This window comes from Leptidea sinapis, chromosome 44 (genome assembly GCF_905404315.1).
Source record: "Leptidea sinapis chromosome 44, ilLepSina1.1, whole genome shotgun sequence".
NCBI lineage: Eukaryota > Metazoa > Arthropoda > Insecta > Lepidoptera > Pieridae > Leptidea > Leptidea sinapis.
The window spans coordinates 4,247,458-4,273,109 of NC_066308.1; the positions used below are offsets into that span (position 1 = coordinate 4,247,458).

The following is a 25,652-nucleotide window of genomic DNA, read 5'->3' on the forward strand; positions in this document are numbered from 1 at the left end:
AAGGAGCCTCCCACTGCAAATAGTTACAATAATTCCGCTATATTATTTCTTATAGTATTTGTATGCAGTTGTGGCATGATTCAAACCTTTTCATAAATGATTATATTTTAAATGGATTGCTCTTTAATGATGAGCTTTTGCCCACAACCATTCAGCCTTCTTGAGATAAGCATGGACAACATATAGGAATTATTAAAATTAATTTTTTTGGCATCAATAACATAAATGCAACATGTACAAATAGTTTTATTTCAGTGGAAGAGAAACTTAATGTAATCTTTTATTTGTTGCAGGATTTCAAACCATTTCAGAAACGAAGAATTAAAGTTAAGCAATTAATGTAAATTCGCTTATTACCAAATCCAAAACTTATTGAATTGTTATCTCAAGACAGCAGACCCTAAACCCAAAGTTTGCAAGTCCAATATATCTCTGTCAGAGATTTAAAGTTATTTTGATTATGACAAGGTTTAATACGGTTGTTATAAATGAGTTCATATAAAAACTTTTATCCCTGGTTTTAATACACTTTCTGCTTTACAATTTTGATATTTTGATAGGTTGTTTGATACAAAGAATAGAACAGTTTACCTGTTTCGTGGTATATACACATACTCAGAGCAAATTATTCTACATGAAAATAAAAAATTAAACGATAGACCTCAATGCCGATGTGGCGTGCAAAAGGGATTGAATCATGCCTCTTGGGCGTCACGGGCTATCCTGCCGTAAAATTAATGAGATTGTCCGCAGGATATGGACAGGCATTGCTTGCGTCGGCATCGTGTGCCGCTCGGTCTCCTTCCCTCAAATATATTCTAAAAAAGGAACGATGGTTGGTCTATGCGTCAACTTCTGAATGGGTGCTGCTTGTGGTGCCAGGTCGACCTGTTATAGTTAGTAAGTAAGCTAATACGTTAATAATAATGTCATTTTTGTTGGATGCAATTACTAATTATGACAGTAATCACGATCATCATGTTCACGAAGCATCCTTACACAAACAATGAGTTTAGGCTCTAAAGGTTGATGCATCCAATATTCGATAATTTATATTTATACATTTAATTCTTTATTACTTTTCATGAAATAATTTATATTATTTAAACACGACTCACATATTGGATGCAGCACAACTGGTTACGAACATATGGTAAATTCGGTAATTTAAAAGAAATATTTATAGTGACCATTCAGAAGCGCTTAAATTAAGCCTATTTGAATAAAGTTTATTTGACTTTGACTTTGACATATGCTGGTCTTAACACAGCAGCCATTTTGGAGCCAAATGGTATTCCCCGTTGCGATGGCAAGCGTCCTGATGGACTGACCCTAGTAGCTTCGGGACGGGAAAACGCGCTGCTGTGGGATGCGGCTTGCGTCGACACTCTGGCTCCACCTCATGTCCAAATTACATCAGTTGGTGCTGGGACTGCTGCTTTTACGAAGACAGCAAACGTTTCAAATATGTCGGTCTCAGTGAGTCTTTGTGCCGTTTGGTGTCGAGACTCTTGGCCCGTGGGGCCCACACGTGCGGAGAATGTACAAAGTACCATAGAATAATAACGCTTAGAAGGTGAGTAGGCCCAAGCGAAATGAAGCAGTTTCAATGTGGTCGTTTATGACCACATACGCTTAACTCCGCGTCAGTGTCATTCTGTCAACTTACAGGACAATGAGTCGAAATTTGTGCGAAATTTAATTGAAAAATTACTAACCTTGCAGTGAAGAAAATCACATTTCACACCTAAATACTATTTCACAACTTTTAATTTAAGTTAATACATTCGTCAAAACAGCAAAATAATTTAAATAAACAAAACAGACGCCATTTAAAAAAAATATGTTGCCAGCTATGAAAGTACTATAGACCCCGAGTTCCTCCGCTGGGATAGTTTTTTATGTCTACAAACATATGTATAATGTACGTCGCCACATGATGTTATTAGTATTCAAAGTCAAAGTCAAATAATCTTAATTCAATTAGGCTTAAACTAAGCGCTTTGAATGGTCACTATAAATATTTCTTTTAAATTACTGAATTTACCATATGTTTGGAAAAAGTTGTGCTCGTGAGAACATAAACGGCCACTCTTTTTAGCCGACTTCAAAAAAAGAGGAGGTTCTCAATACGTCGGTATGTTTTTGAAGTAAAACTTCTTTATTTACGTATGAGAGAAATTTCATAGCATATCGTCACGATTTTTGGTTACGTGCCATTTTGTTTTTTTTTAAATCCAAGATGGCCGCCGTGCAAATTTATGATTTCAACAATATTGATATCGAATCCGAGGTTCTCGAGGGTGCAGAGAACGCATTTGGCATCATTTTTTAAATCCAAGGTGTCCGCCGCGCTATTTTATGATTTCAACAATATGGATATCTTATCCGAGGTTCTTGATAGTGCACAGAATGAATTTGGGACCATTTTTAACCGACTTCAAAAAGGAAGAGGTTATCAATTCAATCGGTAATTTTTTATGTATGTACACCGATTACTCTGAGATTTACGATCCGATTTACATAATTCTTCATGCAAAATAGATGCCATTTGGTCCCATAAAAATTTTACAAAGTTTGGCCCAGTAGTTTTGATTTTATGAACATTTATTTGAAAATTATCGTCTAATTTTCGACTAGACTTAAAAATATATTGATTTGAAGTGGTCAGTACTGCAGAACGGCTATTTCATAAGTAAAGACCTATTATTAGTCATATTATTATTTTATATACTTATATGGGACCGGTAAAATTTAATCCAAATTAACCTTAAGAAAACAAAAATATGTGAGGTCACCGAAACTCTCTCATTGTCGTATCCCCTCGATTCGCGATCACTCCTATAACTGGCACAGCTGTATTGGCCTACTCGGCGTCCTGGAGATCTTTAGGGAGGCCTTGGTCCATCAGTGGGTGCCTTCCGGCTGATATGATGAGGATGATGATGATGAAGTGTCTTACTCTGATCTTAATAGTTTATCATATTCAAGTAAATTTGATACTGGGATTATCGAAGTCATAAAAACAATTTTATATCTTTTTAAATTTTATTGAAACATTCGTATGTACTACAACGTCTACACAATAACAAGATAAAATAACAACTACCTTACAACTAGAAGCTTTAAGTACACAATTATTGCTTTTATTTTTTTGTAAGGCTTTTTACATTATATACAATATTATAAAATAACTCAACTCTAAGGGTGCTTTCAATTTAAACCCTAAATTGAAAGCGTGTCTGACTGCCGTGCGTATGTATACCAGTTTTTTTAATTATTTAGCTCTGAATTCTATAATTACATCGCACTATTCAACCCCAAAATGAACACGTGTCACGTCGTGCATGCGATGTTGCCGTCTTGTTGTCGAGCGCGTGCATTACCAGCGAAGCGCTGTTGCCGCACCGCTCGATTTGATTGAAAAAAACGATCATCGCATAAATTGAAAGCGCCCTAAATCTGGATTTTGTTTCCTTTCATTATAACCTCATATCGAAATGGAAAATTGATAATAAAGTTTTTTAATTTGTTAGTTTTAAGTTTTTCCTCACTTATTGAATTAAATTGGTAAAATTTGATGCTTACTTTAGCGATGTAAACTGTCGATCTAAATTTTTTTTTTAAATATATGCATGTCTACCTTTTTTGTAAAAATGTGATGCCTTTGATGCCATTAAAAAGTGTCAATAAATATCTCGAAATAATAAGCAAGCCAAAGAAAATACAGCTCCCGTCTTCAAACTTATTTTATTAAGTATTGTTAACATTATTGCGTGCCTATTTATTTTTCTTATAACTGCCTACAAACATATGATCTAAAATCTAACCAGTTGAGATCCACTCAGAAACGGGATATACTGAGTAATAATTTAATTCCCTTTTCCTACCCTTAAATTCTGTAGGTACTATTTTTCCAAGACTTCTTCGATAATCTATTAAGATTTACCTTGAGGTAAATCACTCTCAGAAAAAAAGGGAAATTCACATGCATTGAGGACCTTATCGAGTTTTTAAAACATTAGTGTCTTATTTGTTTATTCAAACATTAAGCATTTCTGTTTGTCGGATAAAAATAGCAAATTGCTACATAAAAAATATATCCACACAGTACAATTTATTGTAATTAACGGTAATTTTCGTATGTACAGCGATGGCTATTACTGAATGATACAAGCGGACAAACTGGCGGTTATTTTAAATTCGATCCATTATTCCAAATTGAAAGCATCTCCATAAATGCACCACAACGTGAACTTTATAATATTTTCTCGACTAATTAATAGTGAAATTATTATTACTTATATCTTTGCATTAAATATATTAATAAATAATTATTATAAACCTTATCATTTCAGTACAATTCTTACGTATGCGTTTTCCCCTTTTTGAATTAATACTTTACAATTTCTTAACTTATGATATTTTTAATCATATAGACGTAAAACTAACTTATTTAAAAAAAATCTAACTTATTGAATTATTTATCCGACATTTCACTGCATGGTTAATTGCCATTTTAGAAACTCCTAAAATTAAATTTTATTCGTGAATTATTATTAACCAATAATTCTTATTGCCAATTTAATTTATTGGATATCTGTGAGGAAAGTAATTGAAAATTAATGTTAAGTATAAAATTGGGTTCTTTTTTATGAAAAAAGGGACGAGACGAGCAGGACGTTCAGCTAATGGTAATTAATACTACCTGCCCATTACAATGCAGTGCCGCTCAGGATTCTTGAAAAACCCAAATATTCTGAGCGGCACTACACCTGCGCTCGTCATCTTGAGACATAAGATGTTAAGTCTCATTTGTCGAGTAATTCAATTTCATTTGCACAGTAATGTTTACACACATTACGTCTTCACGGCAGAAATAGGCGCCGTTGTGGTACCCATAATCTAACCAGCATCCTGTGCAAAGAACCTCCCACTTGTACTATCAAAAACAATAAATATGTACTCTCATTAAATGTTCTTTTCATAGATAACTCATTCGACCATGTTTCACATGGAAGAAAAGAAAAATTGAAACCCTTATACGATATTTTATTAATGATAAAGACATAAAAGTCTATTCAAGAGAATGGGAACATAAAATTTCTGACAGTTTTATCGGTTCCGTCCAGGATAATGGGAGAATAAACAACAGTGGATAATAATGTTGTGAGGCATTAAACACATCTTTATTCAATTTAATGAGTAATATTTTTATTCTAGATGAAATTTTAAGTTAATAAGAGTAAAGAATTTAACCATATCAGAAATTATATTAATTGAAATGAAATTTTATTTAAAAAATACTAAAAATATCAATAACGGCAAATTCTCTGTGGTGAGTGCTTTCAATAAGCTCTCGAAACTTTGGTTTACTTAGTTAAATGGTCATAGCGATTATTACATTGTCTTAAAAAAATAAATATGTGCTGAAATACCCAACCTATTTTGATTCAATTAAAAAAAGCAACTGTGTGATTTTATGAAAGCACGATGTAAGTGAATACTTTTTTTTTTTCACAAATTAACCATAGTATCAGCAAAGAAAAAAGAACAAATTTATATATTATCCTTTACATATTCATAACATAAAAACAAACAAAATAGCGTGGACCACTGGCACAAATGAGTAATTAAAATAAAAAGTTTACACACTACACGGTCAGCTGCTGCGAACTATAGGCGACGCCCGACCATCACGCGACATGCAACACACAGACGAAAAAGTTTGAGACGATGTAATATAAGTTTCACTTTAAAATGAACACACATATAAATTAATGGCCTCCCTTGGATGAACAATATATCAGGCGGAACCCACGCGGTTGATGTATGTTATATAATGGCTAATAAAAAATATAGTTTATCATATATTTATCATAAGATCTAGGATACTCTGAAAATAATGAATAATTTCTTATTCCTTATGATGTCGAATCAAAAGTCCCATCATAAGGCACACAAAACATCATAAATAAACAAGATATGTCAAATAATTGTTTAAATGGTTTTACATAATGATTCTCACCAATATTTAATTCTAAAAAGCTTATAACATCTACGGCACTATTATATTAATACAATTCCTTTTGATTGCTTAGCGATTTGACACTTAAAAGTAATCACAGATAAAAATATCTTAATAGTAAATTTACGTTCACAATGAACACGACTTTATAATTAAGCTATTCGCACATAAAATATCATATTACATTATTTTCATTATCATTAGAAAAGAAATACGTAAATTTGGATATACTAAAAATATACTTTTTTTATTTCAAATAATAAGGGTAAGATCCATCCATCCACTTTAGCTTTTTGTGATATTATATAAACAACAATTTTATAGCTAAATGATTTAAATATACTGAAGGCTAACATCATAAACTTTTGTATTGCTACGACTACTCTCTACCCTTTAAAATAAAAATTAAGAAAAGTTTCCGAGAATCTTAAATCATTATTTTTTCAACTATGTATATAGAATACAAATAAATATCACTGTTATACAAAATCTTCTGCTTATTTTCGAAATATTTTTTATAATATTAAGCGTTTAAATTCCCAGAAATATAAAATACTGTATTATATTATATGCGTGCCTAAGTACGGTGATCAACGCTTTTCCATCACACATAATGCGCACTACTCGTGTCCTTCCAACAATGGAAGCAACAAGGCAGGGCACACATGAGCGTGTTTTTAAACGCGTCTCGGAAATCGCGATTAAAATACGCGTATATGAGTGGATTGAGGGCTGAGTTCAGGTATCCAATCCAAAACAATACGCCGACCACAACATCTGGAGTATCGCATGGCTCACCGCATACATTTGTTGTGACGTACCTGTTAGCAGACAATAATATATTAGTATAACTGCGCAAAATTAATGTATATACTTAAATTAATAACGGGTTGCAATCCGGGAATGGCCGCAGAAGTGTAAACATAAACGTTAACGTTCTGCATTTTTGAAGTTTTTGGAATGGTTAGGGAAAAATTTTGCACGGATTGCTCTATAAAAGTACAAGCATTCATGTGGTTATATGAATATTGTATTCATTTATTGTGCTATCGTACACAAAAATGACAATTTATTGAGCGGAGCGACTCCAGTTGATTTCTGTGTTAAATTGTTTCTCAGTTATTTCTGGAACGATTTAGAAAAAAATGAACTTATAGAAAGCTTTCGATATTTTCTAGGTTATTGTTGAGATAGAATTTTGAATTTCAACTTAATTCAATTATTATATTTTATTAAAGATCTCTCATGTGCAATGCTAGATGCAAAATGTCTCGCATTTGCACGATTTTCTTATAATGTTGATATTGCTCAAAATTTAAAGTATGGCCAGATGTATTTTCAGGCAAAAATCTAGAGTGAATTGACTGCCAGGTTCTCAGTTATTGAATTTGAAAATCAACACAAGTTTCTGCTGTGACCAAATAAGGCGCTAATACATCACGTTTATATATGGTGCCAAATTGCAAAAGATTCTTTTTATTGTTTTTGTTTGTACACAGACTTAGTTTACCTAGCTTTGCTCAAATATACGCCGCAGCGAAGAGGTACGACGAACTGTGGCATCCTAGTATTACATATAAATGTAACATTTCAGAACTAATATAATTATTTAACTTTAAAAACTCAGAATCAGCTTTTATTCATATTTTCAATGATATTCTCACGAATTTGCGGTCAGGCCACGTGATCTAACGCAATTTTAACATTTTGTACCCATCCCAAGAACAGTATACAACGCCGCTAAAGAATTTTTTACTTCAAAAATATTTGACAGTCATGAATATATAGTAGCAATCCTAATCCTTACTATTATTAATTTAAAACGAAAGCGACGATGTAAATTCGTTCCACCATCATTATGAATGTCATATGGTTCTCCCCTCCGGTAAAAACTGCTCGAAAAAAAATATTTCGCGAGATCATCTGGCATAATTATCATGTAAGCCTTAATTCCTAATTGAGCACGTCTTATTTACGAATAAAATTTACTGTATTAGCTTAAATGAGAAACACACTCGTAATATAAATAAAATACAATAATAAACAAACCAAAGAAAAAATGGCAGCCAGCACAACAAAAACGCTCCGACAATAATGCCCAGTGTGCGTGCAGCCTTATGCTCCGCTCTCCACGACTTGCCGGCAGCACGAAGTGATGCACCTATTAACATGATTTATATTTTAAAATGTTGGTACTTAATACAATAACATCTTGTTGACTGTGTATAATTATCAATATATTTTATTATACATACAAGAGTGAGGAAATAATTCTGGTAGGTTCGATATATAAAGAGTATTTTGGGAGTAAGGGTCTGTTTCATAACATACAAGGAAGGCTCTTGCGACGTATTTATCCGACTAATAAGTCGACATAGTAGTCATCAAAGGATTGAAATATATAGGAAGGAGACATTGACATTAGATTACTCAGAATTCAGTATAGGAATTGGGTTACAAAATAAGCCGTGTATAAAGTATAATATTATCTGTTGATGAATAAAAATGATCATAATGTTTATATTACATCATTTTTATTATCCAGTACATAGATACATACTGCAAAATTAATAGTGTAATATTTTTTATCTTGTTTATTCACAAGATAATATCATTTTCTTGGATAAGAACCCTAATTCTTCTCGTTAAAGCTCAACCTATTCCGAATTTGTGGTAATTGATATAACACAAAAAGGTTTCACATTAATAAGTGGCATTTCCTTGAACTAGAAGAATAAAGTGATTTTGATTTGATTTGATTTACTGGGTGTAGGTATCCGCCAGTTTAATACAGTTTTCGCGGACCTTCGCTTGTTAACACTTGCACTGTTTTTCATTACATTGTTTCATGGGTCGTTCTAGTCGTTTTTCTCATTTGGTCCTCGTGGTAAAAAAATAAAATTCGTGGTAATGCGCCTTATAATTATTATTTGTCGGCTCTGTTAGAGGCTGCATGCCAAATATAATATGATCTGTATCGAAAAATAGCCTAACATAATATTGATACAACCTTGATTTCAATATAATAGGCTTGTCACCCCCACTGTTAGAAATGGAAAGTTGCATATTGCGCCTGTAATAATAATGGCCCCACACTCTTTGCCGTATAAATAGATGTTGTTCTTACCACTGTGATAATTATGTGTAATATTTGTTTAAATAGTGACTCAATTCGCCAATAGACAGAGCAACGTTGTATGTATTAATGAAAGACAGCGGCGTCCTCTCCTTGCGTCGTCTGCAAATGTACCAATTGCGAACCTGTCCTCCTAATAAGGCGGGTCACATACGCTGTATCATTTGCTTGCATTTAGGGCCAAAACAAGATTTTGTTACATATTTATTTACTGAAATTTATTATCATAGTAGTACATTAAATATTTGAACTTAATACACAAGTATCCATCCCTACTCTGTCATTATACTTACCAACTGTGCTGTAAAAAGCAATTTTTTGTAACAACTGTTTAATATTTTTTGCGGGTAGACGTCGATATGTGTCATGAATTACGATACGCAGACGTGACCGTTAACTATGGGCCTTATGAGAACGCCCAAGGTCGCTCAGAGGGCAATGGAGAGGGCTATGCTCGGAGTTTCTCTGCGAGATCTAATAAGAAATGAGGAGATCCGTAGGAGAACCAAAGAGCACCGCCATAGCCCAAATGATTGCGAAACTTAAGTGGCAGAGGCCAGGGCACATAGTCCAACGGACAGATGGCCATTGCGGCCGTAAAGTCCTCGAATGACGACCACATACCGGAAGATGCAGTGTTGGTAAGTCCCCCATGGACCGATGACAGGTCAAGATCGCTGGAATAAGTTGGATGAGGGTAGGACAGCTATTTTTACATACATAGTTATACTAGCGGGAGGACACCCACTCCAAAAATAACAATAATTGTAACTACATTATATTGTCGTAATAATTTCATTGACTTCTAGGTAGTCTAATATTTCCAAAAATAAGTTGATTATAAAGTTGTAGAAGCATACTTTATTATTTTTTTACTTTTGTGGCAAACTCGCAACTTGGTGGCCCGTGCCACATTGGGAATTTAGACCTACAGGATCTAACGATGACGATGTGAACACTTTGAAATAGGCAATGACAATACAATGCACGTACGTACCTTGAACTGCTACTAACACTCGATGATTCTCCACCAGCTACAGGGATTCTCACGTGGTCGATAGGATCTTGGAGATGATGCGCGCGCGCGACGGTTTCGTTTCTTACCGTCTTCGTTGACGGCTGTGTCTCCACACGCGGTACCACGTCGGAGTGCGTTCGCTCTGACATACGTCAAGAACGTCGTGCATGACAGCTAGTGTTAGCTGCAGGTTGTCATTGCACTAAATTCAAGTGCCAACTATCATCAGTATCACAAGTGCTAACGGAACAACTTTTTAGTGCATATTGTAATGTTTTGGTATAGTTCTGTGAAGTTGGTTGATTTTTTGTTATTTTGATTTGATTAAACATAACAAATAGTAAGCTAGCTCTGTCGTCTAGTCTCTTACTGTTAGGTATCGCATGACAACTCGCCCACGTTTATAACGTTAGTAGCCGAAAATAGAGGTTAACAGTTCGCCGATATTTTTTCGGCGTTTAAACTGCTGTCCCATGCAACAACAGTGAAATTACAGTAGCGTTAACAAGAGCTTATTAGTTAGCGTTTAGGCTATTAGTTTTGGTTGGCCATGTTAATACGATCACGTATATTTTTGTCATTTATTACCTAGGCAAGCCCCTAGATGTCGCCCTAACGAAATAAATTCTTTTTTACATCGCGGTATTTAACTTTATTGGCAATATATTAGGTTTTTAAATGAATTTAATTTAACTGGTTTTTGACAATGGTCAACAGGTTGAAAAAACTGTTAAAACGTCAACACATTATGAAAAATCGGTTAATGCATATATTAATAAATTACGCTTTTATTCAGTTCATATTTGCTGAATTTAATTTTCATACGTAGTAGCTATTTCTTCAATATAATATCAAGTCAACGTTTTCGTTCGCAAATTCGTCAACTGTTTTGAATTAACCTGTTTTAGCGAGGCATTCAATAATCAATTTACTTGCGTTGTTGTGGCTGAAGTGCAACTGAGAAAAGGATAGGTGCAAAAAGGTCGGAATTATGCTTCATTTATTGCAATTTACGGGCGAAGACGTTAATTGAATTTATTAGCTTATTATGTTCAACAGGTTTTTTCGTTGAAGAAAAACAGTTAATTCGTTAACAAAACTGTTAATAAAAACAGATTATTGATTTAACGACCATCTCTAATGGAGATACGTGGTTGATAAAAAAGGAAAATACTCAGTTTTCGGCACATATAGCTTATTAATTACTTTGGATTCTGTTTAGGGACCTTTCGCCGCGCTGAACATGCCAATAGATACAGATCCCTGAAAACATAAACTTCCACTTTACGTATGTGAATAACTCAACTAGAAACTGCAATTTCAAATATAAAAACTTACTCTGGATCCATTATGGCCACAGATGGAAAAGCCATGTTGCACTTTTCTGTTTTAGTTCGTGAATTCCCAATTGCTCCGATTCTAAATAAATTTCAAACGCTGATGAAACTTCGAGTGGAGTTATTTTTTACTTCCTTGTTATTTAATTTTCTTATCCGTATAAATAGAATATAGTATATATAGAAGAGTAATATAAGGAGACTTATGGCCTTGATTATTGATCCTTTAATTTAAACTTTTATCTCCCTTTTTTTATGGAATAGGAGGACAAACGAGCGTACGGGTCACCTGTTGTTAAGTAATACCCGCCGCCCACAATCTCTTGCAACACCAGAGGAATCACAGGAGCGTTGCCGGCCTTTAAGGAAGGCGTACGCGGTTTTTTTGAAGGTATCCATGTCGTATCGTCCCGGAAACACCGCACAAGGAAGCTCATTCCACAGCTTTGTAGTACGTGGAAGAAAGCTCCTTGAAAACCGCACTGTGGAGGACCGCCACACATTCAGATGGTGGGGATGATATCCTAACTTGTGGCGTGTCGTGCGAAGGTGGAATTCGACGGCAGGAATCAGGTTAAACAGCTCTTCGGAACGCTCCCCGTCATAAAAGCGGTAGAAGACACACAATGAAGCGACGTTATTATATTCCCTTATGAATAAAATATGTCCCTGCAACAGTTCGAATTTACACTGGGACTAGTTACTTTCAATTTATCCAAGAAATAATAAAAAATTAAATTAATAAGTATTGAGTAAGGTCAACTTAACAAAATATAATTCCTTGCGCTCGGTTTATTTATTTCATGACAATAAGGGACTAGACGAGCGGGACGTTCAGCTGATGGTCATTGATATTACAATGAATTGCCACTCAGGACTCTTGTAAAATCAAAAATTCTGTGTTTTTTTTATGAAAATAAGGGACGAGGCGAGCAGGACGGTCAGCTGATGGTAATTGATGCGCCCAACCCATTTCAATGCAGTGCGGTTTAGGATTCTTGAAAAACCCAAAAATTTTGAGTGGCACTACAATTGCGCTCATCACCTTGAGACATAAGATGTCAAGTCTCATTTGCCCAGTAATTTCAATAGCTACGGCGTCCGTCAGACCGTAACACAGTAACGTTTACATATTACTCCTTCACGGCAGATATAGACGCCGTTGTGGAACCCATATTTTAGCCGGATCTTTATTTTCTGATTTACGCTCGTCAACTTGAGACATAAGACGTTATGTTTCATTTGCTCAGTAATTTATCTAGCTACGACACCCTTCAGAACGAAACAAAATAATCCTTACATACAACTACTTCACGACAGAAAAAGGGGCCGTTGTTTTATCCATAATCTAGCCAGCATGCTATGCAATGAAGCCTACTGGTGCCTACTGTAAATGCCCTTAGTCGCCTAATACGACAACCTTGGATCTGGGACTTCCCTATTTTTTTGATCTCCCGGGGAAGCTACCATTAAGTACCATTAGCTGAACATCCCGCTCATCTCGTCCCTTTTTGTCATAAAAAAAATCTCGTATTATTACATATCTATCGCTCAATAAATGAATCAACAAATCAGAGAAAAATATAATGTATAAGTAAGTTGCATGCACCTGTGACTATTTACTACGAGAGTGGAATCGAAGTAGCGAAATCACTTAGGACTATAAGTTTACTTATATTGAATTTGGTTATAACTGACTTGGTGTAACTTAGATACTCAAGTTCTGGTCAAAGTTGATAAGGCTGTAAGAGTTCATAACTTGAATGTTTAATTGTGCTCATTCATGCTTCATTTCAAAAGTATTTTGCCATTAATGAGGGTCAATTTGATATTTGAATCATGAAAATATAGTCCAAAATGTTAGCCGGTTATACTATGACTGTACACGTAATTCTTTTACACAAGCAGTAGATACAATAGATAGTGGAGTCATACAATAAACTACATGTATAATACAAAATTAAAAAAAGAAAATATTTTTCAAATTATTTTTATACTTGCTTTTACCCGCGACTTAGTGCGCAAGCAATAGTTGCTTTTACAGCATTTTTTATTTATAATGTACTCACTTTACAAATAAAGAATAATGTTTTTAAAATTATTAGTGAATATGTTAATAGCGAGCAAACAAGTGTAGAGTTTTTATATTCAGATATAACAAAACATTCATAGATGTCAAAGTGACGCAAGGAAGCGAGGGAAAGGGGAGACTGAGGATAGACTCAAGCGAGATAACACACTAGTGATTAATAATAAAATAATTTTTAATTAAAATTCTTTTTGACCCCACCCGAAACGTTCGGTACTGTTATATTTTTGGATAATTTATATTATTTTACAACAAATTAATGGCCATATTTTGTTAATTGGAGTTTACTCCTTAAGAATTGATTTTCATATAAGGCGCCCGGTATGAGAAAAATATGGAGAGTAAAACCTATTCATCAAACTATTAGGGTGTGCCAAAATATAACTTCATTGATGGACCTTTTAAAATTGGAATTTTAAGTTCCGTTTTAGACAGGAATTGTGTTTGGGCATTTCTTGACATATTTTGAGCGTAAAGGATTTATATGATTTTTATAGCATTTTTGAACAGGAATTTTTTCGGCCAAATTTAAATTCCAGTAAAAATGCCTAAAGAAATCGTTTTTGAGGAATAAACTCCAGTCGTGCGTCGGAGCTGACACACACACTTTTTTTTTTTTTTTAGTACAATGTTACTTTATCGATCAAATCTTATAACTACATACAATACTATGATGGAACAATAAACCTCAAACGAAAAACCTTGAAAAATATAATAAAATAACTAAAATATCATATTATTAATGGAGTCCCTTTAGGCAATATTCAGAAGATACTGGCAGCGTTCCCCCTTTGAATAGCTAGACTAATTCATTGTCCGAGGTAGCTGCCAGCTCTTCGGTCTCCAGTGACCTCGACTTACCTTTTTGCTATTTCCTTAAAAAGCCTTATCGCGCTGAGAACTCACGGTCCAAGGGTCTCGACATCGAATGGGACAAAATCATATTCGGAGCCTAAACGCCTGTGGCAAGAGACCGGCGTATGATGTCGGTAAGTGCGGTAAGTCTCGAGAAGCGACCTACACTTTTTTGGCATGACAGTCCGTCATGTCCTAGCTTGTTGACATCACTGCCACTGGGACATTTTGACCTAGACATGCAATTAAGAAAGCGTTTCTTACTTCTTCCAAGCCAGTAATCTCAAAGTTTGAAGGGGATGCGCTTAAAATATTAATTGTTAAACTTACTGTACTATGGACAGAAGATAGGAAGGCTGGTCATGCTGCACTGGAAATTTTATGAAATTTTGGCCATATTTATAATCGGCTGACTTTGCGAAGTAAGAGATTATTTATGAGAAAATTTACGAGACGCGCAAGACATTCTTCTGATAGTGAGTGATGCGCCCTGTCAATAACAAAGAAGTGCCGCTCAGTATTCTTGAAAACGCTTAGAATCAGTTCAGAAGAGGTTTCTCTGGCATTTATCTTATAGCTGTAAGCTAGCGAAAAAAAATCCTTCTTATACAGGTAGACTGCAGTATTTCCACCTTAACTCACTTAAGTCCCGTAGAACTTTGCTCGACAGTATGTTCCTCTTTAAATTCTTCTTCTTAGTCGGACACTCTTGTCAGAGTGGTCGTGGTTGCGCTGACGAGGTACATGGTGGAGTGTTCGGTGGGTCAACATCCTTTCTGAGGGTAGATCTCCTGGCGATGTGCTTCCATTTCTGACGGTTAGAGGCGTTGCGAGTACACTGGACTATGGTGGACTCAGTAGCCTCTTTAAATTACTACATAATATTATTGATTCTCCTCATCTTATATCGAAACTAAACCTCGCTGTTCCAAAAACTCAACCGAGAGCGTGTAAGAAATATAATCAATTTCTGTGTAATTATGCAGGATCTAATTTAGGCTATTTCTCTCCCTTGAATAGAATTACCAGGGAATATAATAGTCATCACGATGAAGTCGACATATTTGATCATAACTTACATAAATTTAAAAAATATATTAAAACGGTTCTTTCAAGGGAGGGATGACATCAATCGTTATTTTTCGATAATATTTTGTGTAAATTTATATTAAGATTGTATTCATAGATATATAATATATTATAGTTCTTATTTTATTTTGTGGCTTAATTTAATTGAATAGCATGTCATTTTCGCCTATAATTGAGGCATCACTTACCATGTGAATGTTATTATTTTGTATTATACTGTGTTTATATTAGTGTATACCTTGTTGGCGGAATTTTATAAATAAATAAATAAAAAATCTAAAAACCTGAGTGGCACTTCGATTGGCACTTCGATTGATCTCATCACTTGAAAGCAGTTTTACGTCCAGTAATTTCATTTGCTACGAGGCCAACGAAAAAGAATCACGAATTTTATCAACTTAAATCACTGTCTCTCAGGATATAGTAGGACTTCGAATCTTAATTTGCCACGATCTTAATCGATTTCCCTTGCTCTTCCACTCGACAAAACCCTTTGTCACAACTTCTCTTATTATAGGCACACTTTTCTTGCGTTTTATTGGCACAACTCTAATTTAACCGCGGAATCAATGGCTAGGTTAACCTATTCTCTTTAATTTTAGTGGTCAAACTAGTCTTTATTCCCTTCATAACCAATCCACCCCAGCATCCCCTTCTGTATAGCTGTCATATTTTCTTCAACTTCACACATTGTTTGTATAAAAGCCAACGGCCAACATATTTATACATTTTTTTTTAATTGAAAATAAGGAACGAGACGAGAAGGACGTTCACCTGTTGATAATTGATACGTCCTGCCCTCAAGACTATTGAAAAACCCAAAAATTCTGAGCGGCACTACAATTGCGCTCGTCAACTTGAGACATAAGATGTTAAATCTCATTTGCCCAGTAATTTTACTAGCTACGGCGCCCTTCAGACCGAAACACAGTAATGGGCGTCGCTGTGGTACCCATATTCTAGCCGGCATCCAGTGCAAAGGAGCCTCCCACTGGTATTACGTGTTCGCGTTTTCCTTTTGAGTAATGGAACCAATGACGTTCTATACATATAGACGATGCACCTCATACAAAATCAAAGCCGAAATATGGCACATGCCACAAATGACACCATAATAACCTTCGACTGTTATGTCTATACATTTCTGCGTTTACTCCAGTTGTTTAAAATATTATTGGTCAATAGGCAGCAATGTAAACCCTATATTAGTTTCAGCTGCGTATTTCAAATTTAGAACCCGATTTGGACATTGACATCAGTGGAGTAGCAGTTAGGTATTTTTTTAAATCCAGACAAAAATGTCGGTTGCTATAAGTTTTACGTTCGTCAATCTGTCCCATTTTAAGATCAATATCTGTTCAGTCGGAGGTTTTTTACGGTTTTAATCAAAAATAACACTCATATTATAAAGGGGAAAGTTTTTATCTTTATTTATTGGCTTGAGTTTATATTTGTTACTTCTTTACGTTCTTAAGGGATTTGGATTTAATAAGTTAAGGTTTAATGAGAGAAACTAATACTCAAATATAATATTTTTATTTACATAAAATTATTAGTTAAACTGGTTATTTAAATGTTGACTTCCTTGAATTAAATTAAATTTGTCTTTTAGACTTAGATATCTTTTCCAGGGTATATTTTTGGTATATGTAGCGTAAGCGGACATCAACATTTGTTCGTATGACAGCTTTTGTCAAGTTTTAAATGTAGTTAAATCCAAAAAACGTAAATATATGTGATATATAAATATGCTTATTTAGTTTGTAAATTTCTTCACATGTCTCTCTTGCTACCAACTGGCGCCATTTTTTTTATTATCTCGTGTACGGGAAAGCTGAAAAATATTAGCTTTTACATATTTGCGACGTAAATAAGTATGAATTATCACTAGCTAACGATACTTCCGTGATAACGTGTAAATAGCACTAGTATGTAAGCGTTCACGTTCTTGTAAGCCGTTCACATTACACAAAATACAATATTGCTAAACATTGTACACTTGGCCGTTAAAGAAAAAATATTAAATAAACAACCAACTTCAAAAACACTATTCCAAACCAATAGATATAATATACAAAAAAAGATACCAACGAATTGAGAACCTCCACCTTTTTTGAAGTCGGTTAAAAAGAGCGACTGTATTGTTTTCATTTCTGAATGTGTCCTTTCATCTATCTCATTTTGACAAACGGGTCTTGTCTGGTGACATTAATTAATGCCATATTAAATGAAAAAATATTCGTTTTATTAAATTACTTAAGCTTTTTGCATATCAATCTTACATAAATAAAATAACCTTACCTATAATAAGTCACACCATCTTTTTTTTGAGTCGGTAATGTAGTATTTAAGCACTTTTTATAGCACACTTAGGCTTATTGATTGACACACAGTTGACACACGACTAAATAGAAAAGTGTGCTTACATTATCTTATGCACACTTTTGCCGTTCCACTGTCAGACTGCGAATGATATGTCCATACATAGGGTGCACTAAAAGTATCGGGAATGGAATATTTCCACTGTTCCTGTCATATTAAAATCTTTTTAATTGAAAACTCCTTGGTTTTAAAAATCGAATACCATTTATTTATTTATAAAAAGATTCTCGGTCTTGTCACAAGGTCTTGTCAAACTTGTTTAGTCGTTGAGAAAATGGAATTGACTCGAGAAAATTCTAGAGCGATAATTTATTATGACTTTCGAAGTGGTTTAACACAAAAACAGTGTGTTGACCGGATGATTTCTGCATTTGGTGATGAAGCCCCATCCAAAACCACAATTTATCGCTGGTTTGCTGAATTTCAACGTGGACGTGTCAAGCTCAGTGATGATCCCCGTCAAGGTTGTCCATAAACTGCAGTCACCAAAGAAAACGTTGATGCTGTGCGTAAGCTGATAGAGGAAGTTCGACATGTGACATACCGCGAAATTCAGGCAACTTTAGACATTGGCATGAGTCAAATACAAATAATCTTGCATTAACAATTAGGTGTAAAAAAGTTGTTTTCGCGATGGATACCGCATTTGCTCTGTGAAGAGCAAAAAGCGGCTCGCGTTACTTGGTGCGTCAGAATTCTCGAAAGATTTCACACAGGATCCTCAAATGCTGTATATAACATCGTATCAGGTGACGAATCCTGGATATCCGCGTACGAACCCGAAACGAAAAACCAGTCACGAGTTTGGGTGTTCGAAAATGAGTTAAAGTCAACAAAAATTGTTCGTTCACGGAGTGTTGCAAAAAAAATAGTGGCCACGTTTGTCTCCAAAACCGGCCATGTTGCGACTATTCCTCTTCAGGGATAAAGAACGGTTAATGCAGAATGGTATGGTAGCATTTCTTTGCCACAGGTCGTTTCTGAACTCCGTAAAGAGAACTGCAACCGCCGCATCATCCTCCATCACGACAATGCGAGTTCTCACACCGCGCACAGAACAACAAGTTTTTAGAGCAAGAAAACATAGAATTATTAGACCATCTGCCGTACAGCCCCGACCTAAGGCCTAATGATTTCTATACTTTCCCTAAAATAAGGAATAAATTGCGTGGTCAGAGATCTTCATCACCTGAAGGAGCTGTGGACGCCTACAAAACGGCCATTTTGGAGACCCCAACTTCCGAATGGATTGGTTGCTTCAATGATTGGTTCCATCGTATGGAAAAATGTGTCAAATTTCGCGGAAAATACTTCGAAAAGCAATAAATACATTTTTAAATAGTAATGTTGTGTCACTTCCTTGATTCCCGAAATTTTCAGTGCCGCCCTCGTATGTATAGAACGTCATTGAATGGAACTCATTAAAATATCTTAAAATCATACACGATGAATGACGGAATTATTCCATTCAATGTGAACACATTTACAACGTCAAATATGCAGTAGAACATTTTCTAAATCGAATTAAAACTCAAACTGTTCTGAGTTTAGCTCTCAGTTAACATGCAAATTAAAATTTGGCTTTAGTGAGAATTGTAACGTACAATTTAACAACTTTTCTTTCAACTCATTAAAGGATTTTTAATGAAATTATATTTTGTTTTTAATACAGTTCCATGGAAACTTAATATTTGTATTTCATGGAATTAAAACTTTGAACATCATCGCATCCCTAGTATTTTGGTATAAGATGAAAATTTCAGTCATTATTAATTGAAGGTTCATTAATTATTTAAAAGTTCAACATGTAGCCTTAGGTATGAGTCGACTTCAAGACTTTTGATTAGCAACTTTCCTTCTAACAGGTTAGCGCTTAATAACATTTTATAAATTATTATTAAGGAGAAACGTAGATCAAGTTATTTATAAATCCGTTACATATTGTAAAAAACAATCTCTACAAGTAAATCAGCAAAAAAATTCACGTATGAGTTGCTGTTAAAATTATCATTAATTAAAATGTCGGTCAATGGGAGGTTGCCTTACTACGTTCCATTGCGTCAGTTTCATGCCCGTTTATGTAAAAAAATAATCAGCATTTGTAATTTTTTGTAATTAAGACAAACGAAGATTCTAAAGAAAACGGGGCCATACTCTTTTCCACTTACTAAACTAGCTCTGCAGTTACAATGGAATCGTTACCGTTATCGTAAACTACAATTACAGGAAATAAAGTGACATTGAACTTTTCATGCCAGAAGAGTTGAAAAAATTGAGCGAGTAATTCTAAATTTTTGCCCTGTGCTTCACCGGTGCATAAAAATCAAAAGAGAAGTCCCGGGTCTAAGGGTGCCATAAGACGTGACTCAGGGCATTTTTCAGTGGGAGGCTACCATGCACAGGCTATATTATGGGTACCAGAACGGCGCTTTTTTGCGTCGTGAAGCAGTAATGTGTATGCATTATTGTGTTTTGCTCTGAAGGGCGCCGTAGCTAGTGAAATAACTGGGCAAATGAGACGTAACAATCTTATGACTCAGGGTGACAAGCGCAATTGTAGTGCCACCCTGGAATCCTAAGCAGCACTGCATTTTTTTTATGGAATAGGAGGACAAACGAGCGTACGGGTCACCTGGTGTTAAGTGATCACCGCCGCCCACATTCTCCTGCAACACCAGAGCAATCACAAGAGCGTTGCCGGCCTTTAAGGAAGGTGTACGCGCTTTCTTTGAAGGTACCCATGTCGTATTGTCCCGGAAACACCGCACAAGGAAGCTCATTCCATAGCTTTGTAGTACGAGTGAGAAAGCTCCTTAAAAACCGCACTGTGGAGGACCGCCACACATCCAGGTGGTGGGGATGAAATCCTAACTTAAACAAGCACCACAAAAACAGTATAGAAGAATCAGTATTTAGCTGTGAAATGTTTCTATAAATAGATTATTGCTGTAGATAACAACACAATCTATAACAGAACACGACACCATTATATTTTTTTAATAAATATCCCTTAAAACGACAGAACAATTACGATAAAAATACTAAAATTAAATAGCGGTCCAATTTGACAGGATACTAAATTGTTAAAAACGGTGTCACTGTCCACCTATTTCGTCTCTTTCTCACACCTACGTTTTGTGGATGGATAATTATCTGACTCTCACATAGGGTTCGTCTATTACGGCAGTATATTAAGTTTATGATTTAGACGTATAAATCATCTAAGATCTTATTGTTACGGAGAAAGCATTTGTGTTACACAGATGCTGTCATAAAGTTTGTTACAAACCGTTCAATTAAGAGGCGGACTCGAACACGAATAAATTGTTCTTACTAGATAATATGAAGTCATAACACAAATTAAATTTGAAAACAAAATTTATGATCGATGCTGCACTCGAACCAGCGACCCTCACACGTTCTGTGCGAGCGCTCTTCCACTGAGCCACTTTTCGAGTGTCGATGGTTCATAAATCTTGATATCTCTTATTCAACTCTCAGTATGTGGCTTCATTTGATTTCATTTGTGTAATTAATCCCAGAAGTTATTACTTTATCAGTTTAACGTGTTATCACTTTAAAAAAATAACAAATTTTTTATACAATGCTTCGACGTATTTTTAAATGTAATAGACACGTTTTATGGCCGGTGTCCAATTCACCATTATTTTTTTATCATTTGTTGTAATAGCAATAATAATAGAACATACTCTATTAAAATGACATTGTCAATGTCAACAGTCTATGGTGGAGGAGGAAGAATGGTAGAGGAACTAAACCCTAAAAAGCACCATGTTCCTTGCAGCGAACATGTAAAGAAACATTTCGTAAAGGAATTCCTTTGATCAGTTCGTATGTTCAATTCAAATAAATAATTCAGCTAAACTTTTCCATTTCGCAAACAAGCTTCTTATATCCCACAAACTTGTTGTTTGTTAAATATGAAGTTATCATACTTTCCAAATTACTATTCATGATTCGCGATCTAAGAATTGGTTCGAACTTTAGTTGCAAAGTTGCAGAGGCGAGTGGTTTACTAATAACGATACTTTACCGTAACTACGCTCAGCTAGAACTATTTGTATTTTGTTTTGAAAGACAATCAGTATTGGCGAGTCCATAAAGCGGTACTTCAACATGGGCGAGGGCTCCGAAGTACCAATTCGAACCATCGATGATCAAGTCATCTCCGATCAGCTCGATTTTTTAGCGTTACGTATCTCTCTACATCTTCTTTCGTATATGTCACGGGAAATATTTTGAGTAATTACTCAGATTAAAACCAGCAGCCACACCAAGTTTAGGGGCAGAAGAAATAGTCGCCCATGTCATTCTTAGGACATTCATTCAAGAGATGGCGAAATATAGGGCAAAATTTCTCGGAAGGCTAAGGTCATGGGCAACATTAAGGGTCTACTGGACTGCCTGGTAGAATTAGGTTTGAAGGAGTAACACCGTCAACTCATCACGCAATAGGCAGTATATATAAGACGTCGAGTTGTGGAAAATAGCTCGCTTAAACCTATATAATACATCTACCAGCATCCAAATTTTTGGTCTTAACATCACGATATGCGACCGACACGACAACAGATACAGACAGATACAAGCGAGTGGATCAAAAGCAGTTTATCAGATCTAAACGAAATGCGTCTTCTATCGAGTCCTCTCTCGAAAAGGTCGCGGAATACGGTAAATTGAACCTTGTCCAATTTAACCCCCAGAAGACTCAAGTTTGCGCGTTTACCACAAAAAAACCCCCATATGTCGTATCACTGCTCTTCGACAACACTTCCCTTAAAGCCTTGCCTAGTATCGGAATACTGGGTCTCGAAATCTCGAGCGATTGCCAATTCCGTGGCCATCTGGAGGGCACGCCAAATTGGCTTCGAAGAAGCTGGGCTTCATCAATGGAGCACGGAAATACTTCAAGACGGCCCACATTCTAGCGCTCTACAAAGCGCAGGTCCGGCCACACTGGTCTGGCGCACCCCAGTATCAGCTCGATCCAATTGACCGCGTGCAACGCAGAGCAGCTCGAATTGTCGGGGACTCAGTGCTCTGCAAACGGTTGGATCACTTGGCGTTGCGTAGAGACGTCGCTTCATTGTGTGTCTTCTACCGCATTTATCACGGGGAGTTTTCCGAAGAGCTGTTTAACCTGATTCCTGCCGCCGAAGTCCACCTTCGCACGACACGCCACAAGTTAGGATATCATCCTTACCATCTCGATGTGTGGCGGTCCTCCACAGTGCGGTTTTCAAGGAGCTTTCTTCCTGGTACTACGAAGCTGTGGAATGAGCTTCCTTGTGCGGTGTTTCCGGGACGATACGACATGGGTACCTTCAAAAAAAGCGTGTACACCTTCCTTAAAAGCCGGCAACGCTCTCGTGATTCCTCTACTAATATTTTGTCTGCAATCAATCAATTTCTTGAAAGAATTGGCGCATAGCATCAATGATGTGTGGTATGTTTATAGCTTTATTCTTAGTGATTTTATTTAGTATCAGTCCAGTCCTTACTGGAAACTTAAAAAATATAGTATATAGAAAGAAAAAAGTACTAAATATTGTAAATTGTTTTAGTGTAGATAAAAAGAGCTGTGCTAATATAGTAAAGAATAAAAGAGAAAGCCAATATTCTTCCTTTAGCAGTTGAATGGAAATCATACATAAACAGGCTATGAACCTTCGAACTTAGAGCATCCTTTTAGGGTAAAAATTAGTTTGTGAGAAAGTTCCGAGGGTACTGTAGCTGGCTGGGGGAAAATTTTTGTTGTAAATCTAATAGTTATCGATAGTCATATGACAATGATGAATTCGGCTGCCAATCACGGCTCAGTAGAAATATTTAAATAGCGCTTACGTTTCTACGCATTGATGAAGTAATGTAAGGTTGGTCGGCGAAGGCCTTCTTATCTATGGAATTTTGATTGAGTTGTTTATTGCACCAGAAAGCATAAACAGCATAAAAAGACACTTACACAATTAAAACCAATAGTTTCATTGTTTAAGGCTGTGCTATAGGCACTTTATCATAGATATTTCTAATCCATTCTTTCTGGCAATATTGAGTATAATAGTGCATTAATATTGGACAGTCCCTAAACATAAAATATTTGTCTCTAACATCAGCCTTATTTGTAGGGTAAATACATTCAACAATGAAAATTAAATACTTTTGGTTACCTTGTGAATTTAATTCCGTTGCAGCTTTCGCAAGATCTCTATTTACTACAGTCGATGCACAGCTTGGTCGCCACCCATGTGGCTGCCCACTTAATGATCTCTTATTTGAGCCCCCAGAACAGTATCCAGAACTCGCCGTGTCAGAACTGATGTTCACTGACTTTCTTGGACTTGCCTCCTTACTTGGGCAAATATCTCCCAAAGCCAATACTTCTCCGGCTAATTCAGTCTCTTCAGGGCCAACTTCTGTGAAGGTACTATAGTTTGGACTTATATCTGAAGGTCTTCTATCTGGATGTAGATAATGCGAATGATGTGCAGAATGTGATGTATGCTTTATATGAACTGAATTCAGCAGAATATTTGATGATGTTCGGGTTAATGCTTCTCTTTGTCTTATTGCTTCTCTAAATATCTTACAATACATCGAAATCATCACAACACTGGGTATCCAAAATGAAACGCTGGAAGATACTAACGCGTAGATCATATTCGCTTTAAAAATGCATACATCTGGATGAAATTTTCTGTACTGTCTGTGTTGCTCAGTTGTGTACCAACCCATGAAGATGGGCACAAAGCTGATAAAAGCTGGCCAGAGCCAAACATTGGCAAGCATAAAACAGACAGTTCTATGCGTCATTGTAACTGGATATTCCAAAGGTCTTACGATGGCATAGTAACGATCCACGGAGATGCAACATAAATGAAGAATGGATGCACTTGAGAAATAAACATCCAGGGAATTGAATATATCACAGACGAGGGGCCCAAAGAGCCATGTATCTGTCAGTTCAGCGCTGGCATTGAACGTCATAGCACAGAGGGCAACTAAGATATCAGCAACTGCAAGACTGACGACGTAGTAATTAGTAATGACGCGAAGTTTCCTGTGCCGGTGGACAGATATGATGACGAGAGCGTTGCCGAGGAGTGCCCCGAGGATGATGGTGATGAAGACGAGGCCTTTGAGGACGTGGATTAGGGTGTGCCAGTGTTCGGGCGCGGCAGGTGGCAGGGTGGAGTGCAGCTCGGTGAGGGCTGGCTCGGTGCCGCGCCCGCGGCTTTCTACCTCGCCCCGCAGTGCGCCATCTGTGGGAAAAAAGTTGAAGTTAGTGTTTGCTACAGTTAGTTTTATACAAAAGGTTGCCCGCCCCGTACTATATTGAAATGAAACACTTAATGGTACAGGTAACTTTTCCACAATATATCAGGGGCAATAACATCAATCTCAGCTTAGCTTTTTCTGAGGTTATAATGCAAAACAAATTGAAAACAGAGAAATCACAAAAAAATCTCGCAAAAACATATAAGATACATAACAAAAGTTTGTAGGAAATTTATATTATAAGTAATTGTGTGTAGACGTTAAATCTTTATTTATTCAACGTTTAATCTTTATTCGATGTCTTTAACATCTACTTTAAATATACGAACGATAGGTAACTCGAACGATTGGTTCAGTAAAAACACTCACACGGAACGCGAGATGTCACGGCTTCGAGTCCCGCATCGTTTTGAAATTTTATG

General features: G+C 35.9%; 1 protein-coding gene across 1 annotated transcript in view; it reads right to left on the reverse strand.

The window, feature by feature from the left end:
• Positions 1–3,082: 3,082 nt before the first annotated feature.
• The window catches only part of LOC126977199 (octopamine receptor beta-3R-like), a gene marked incomplete at its 5' end in the record, with an annotated part of 75,752 nt that continues 53,182 nt past the window's right edge, over positions 3,083–25,652 (reverse strand). Inside the window, 3 exons of the mRNA XM_050825912.1 lie at positions 3,083–6,849; positions 8,078–8,189; positions 24,123–25,214. Coding sequence (XP_050681869.1) covers positions 6,633–6,849; positions 8,078–8,189; positions 24,123–25,214 — 1,421 coding nt within the window. The remainder of the gene's footprint in view (positions 6,850–8,077; positions 8,190–24,122; positions 25,215–25,652) is intronic.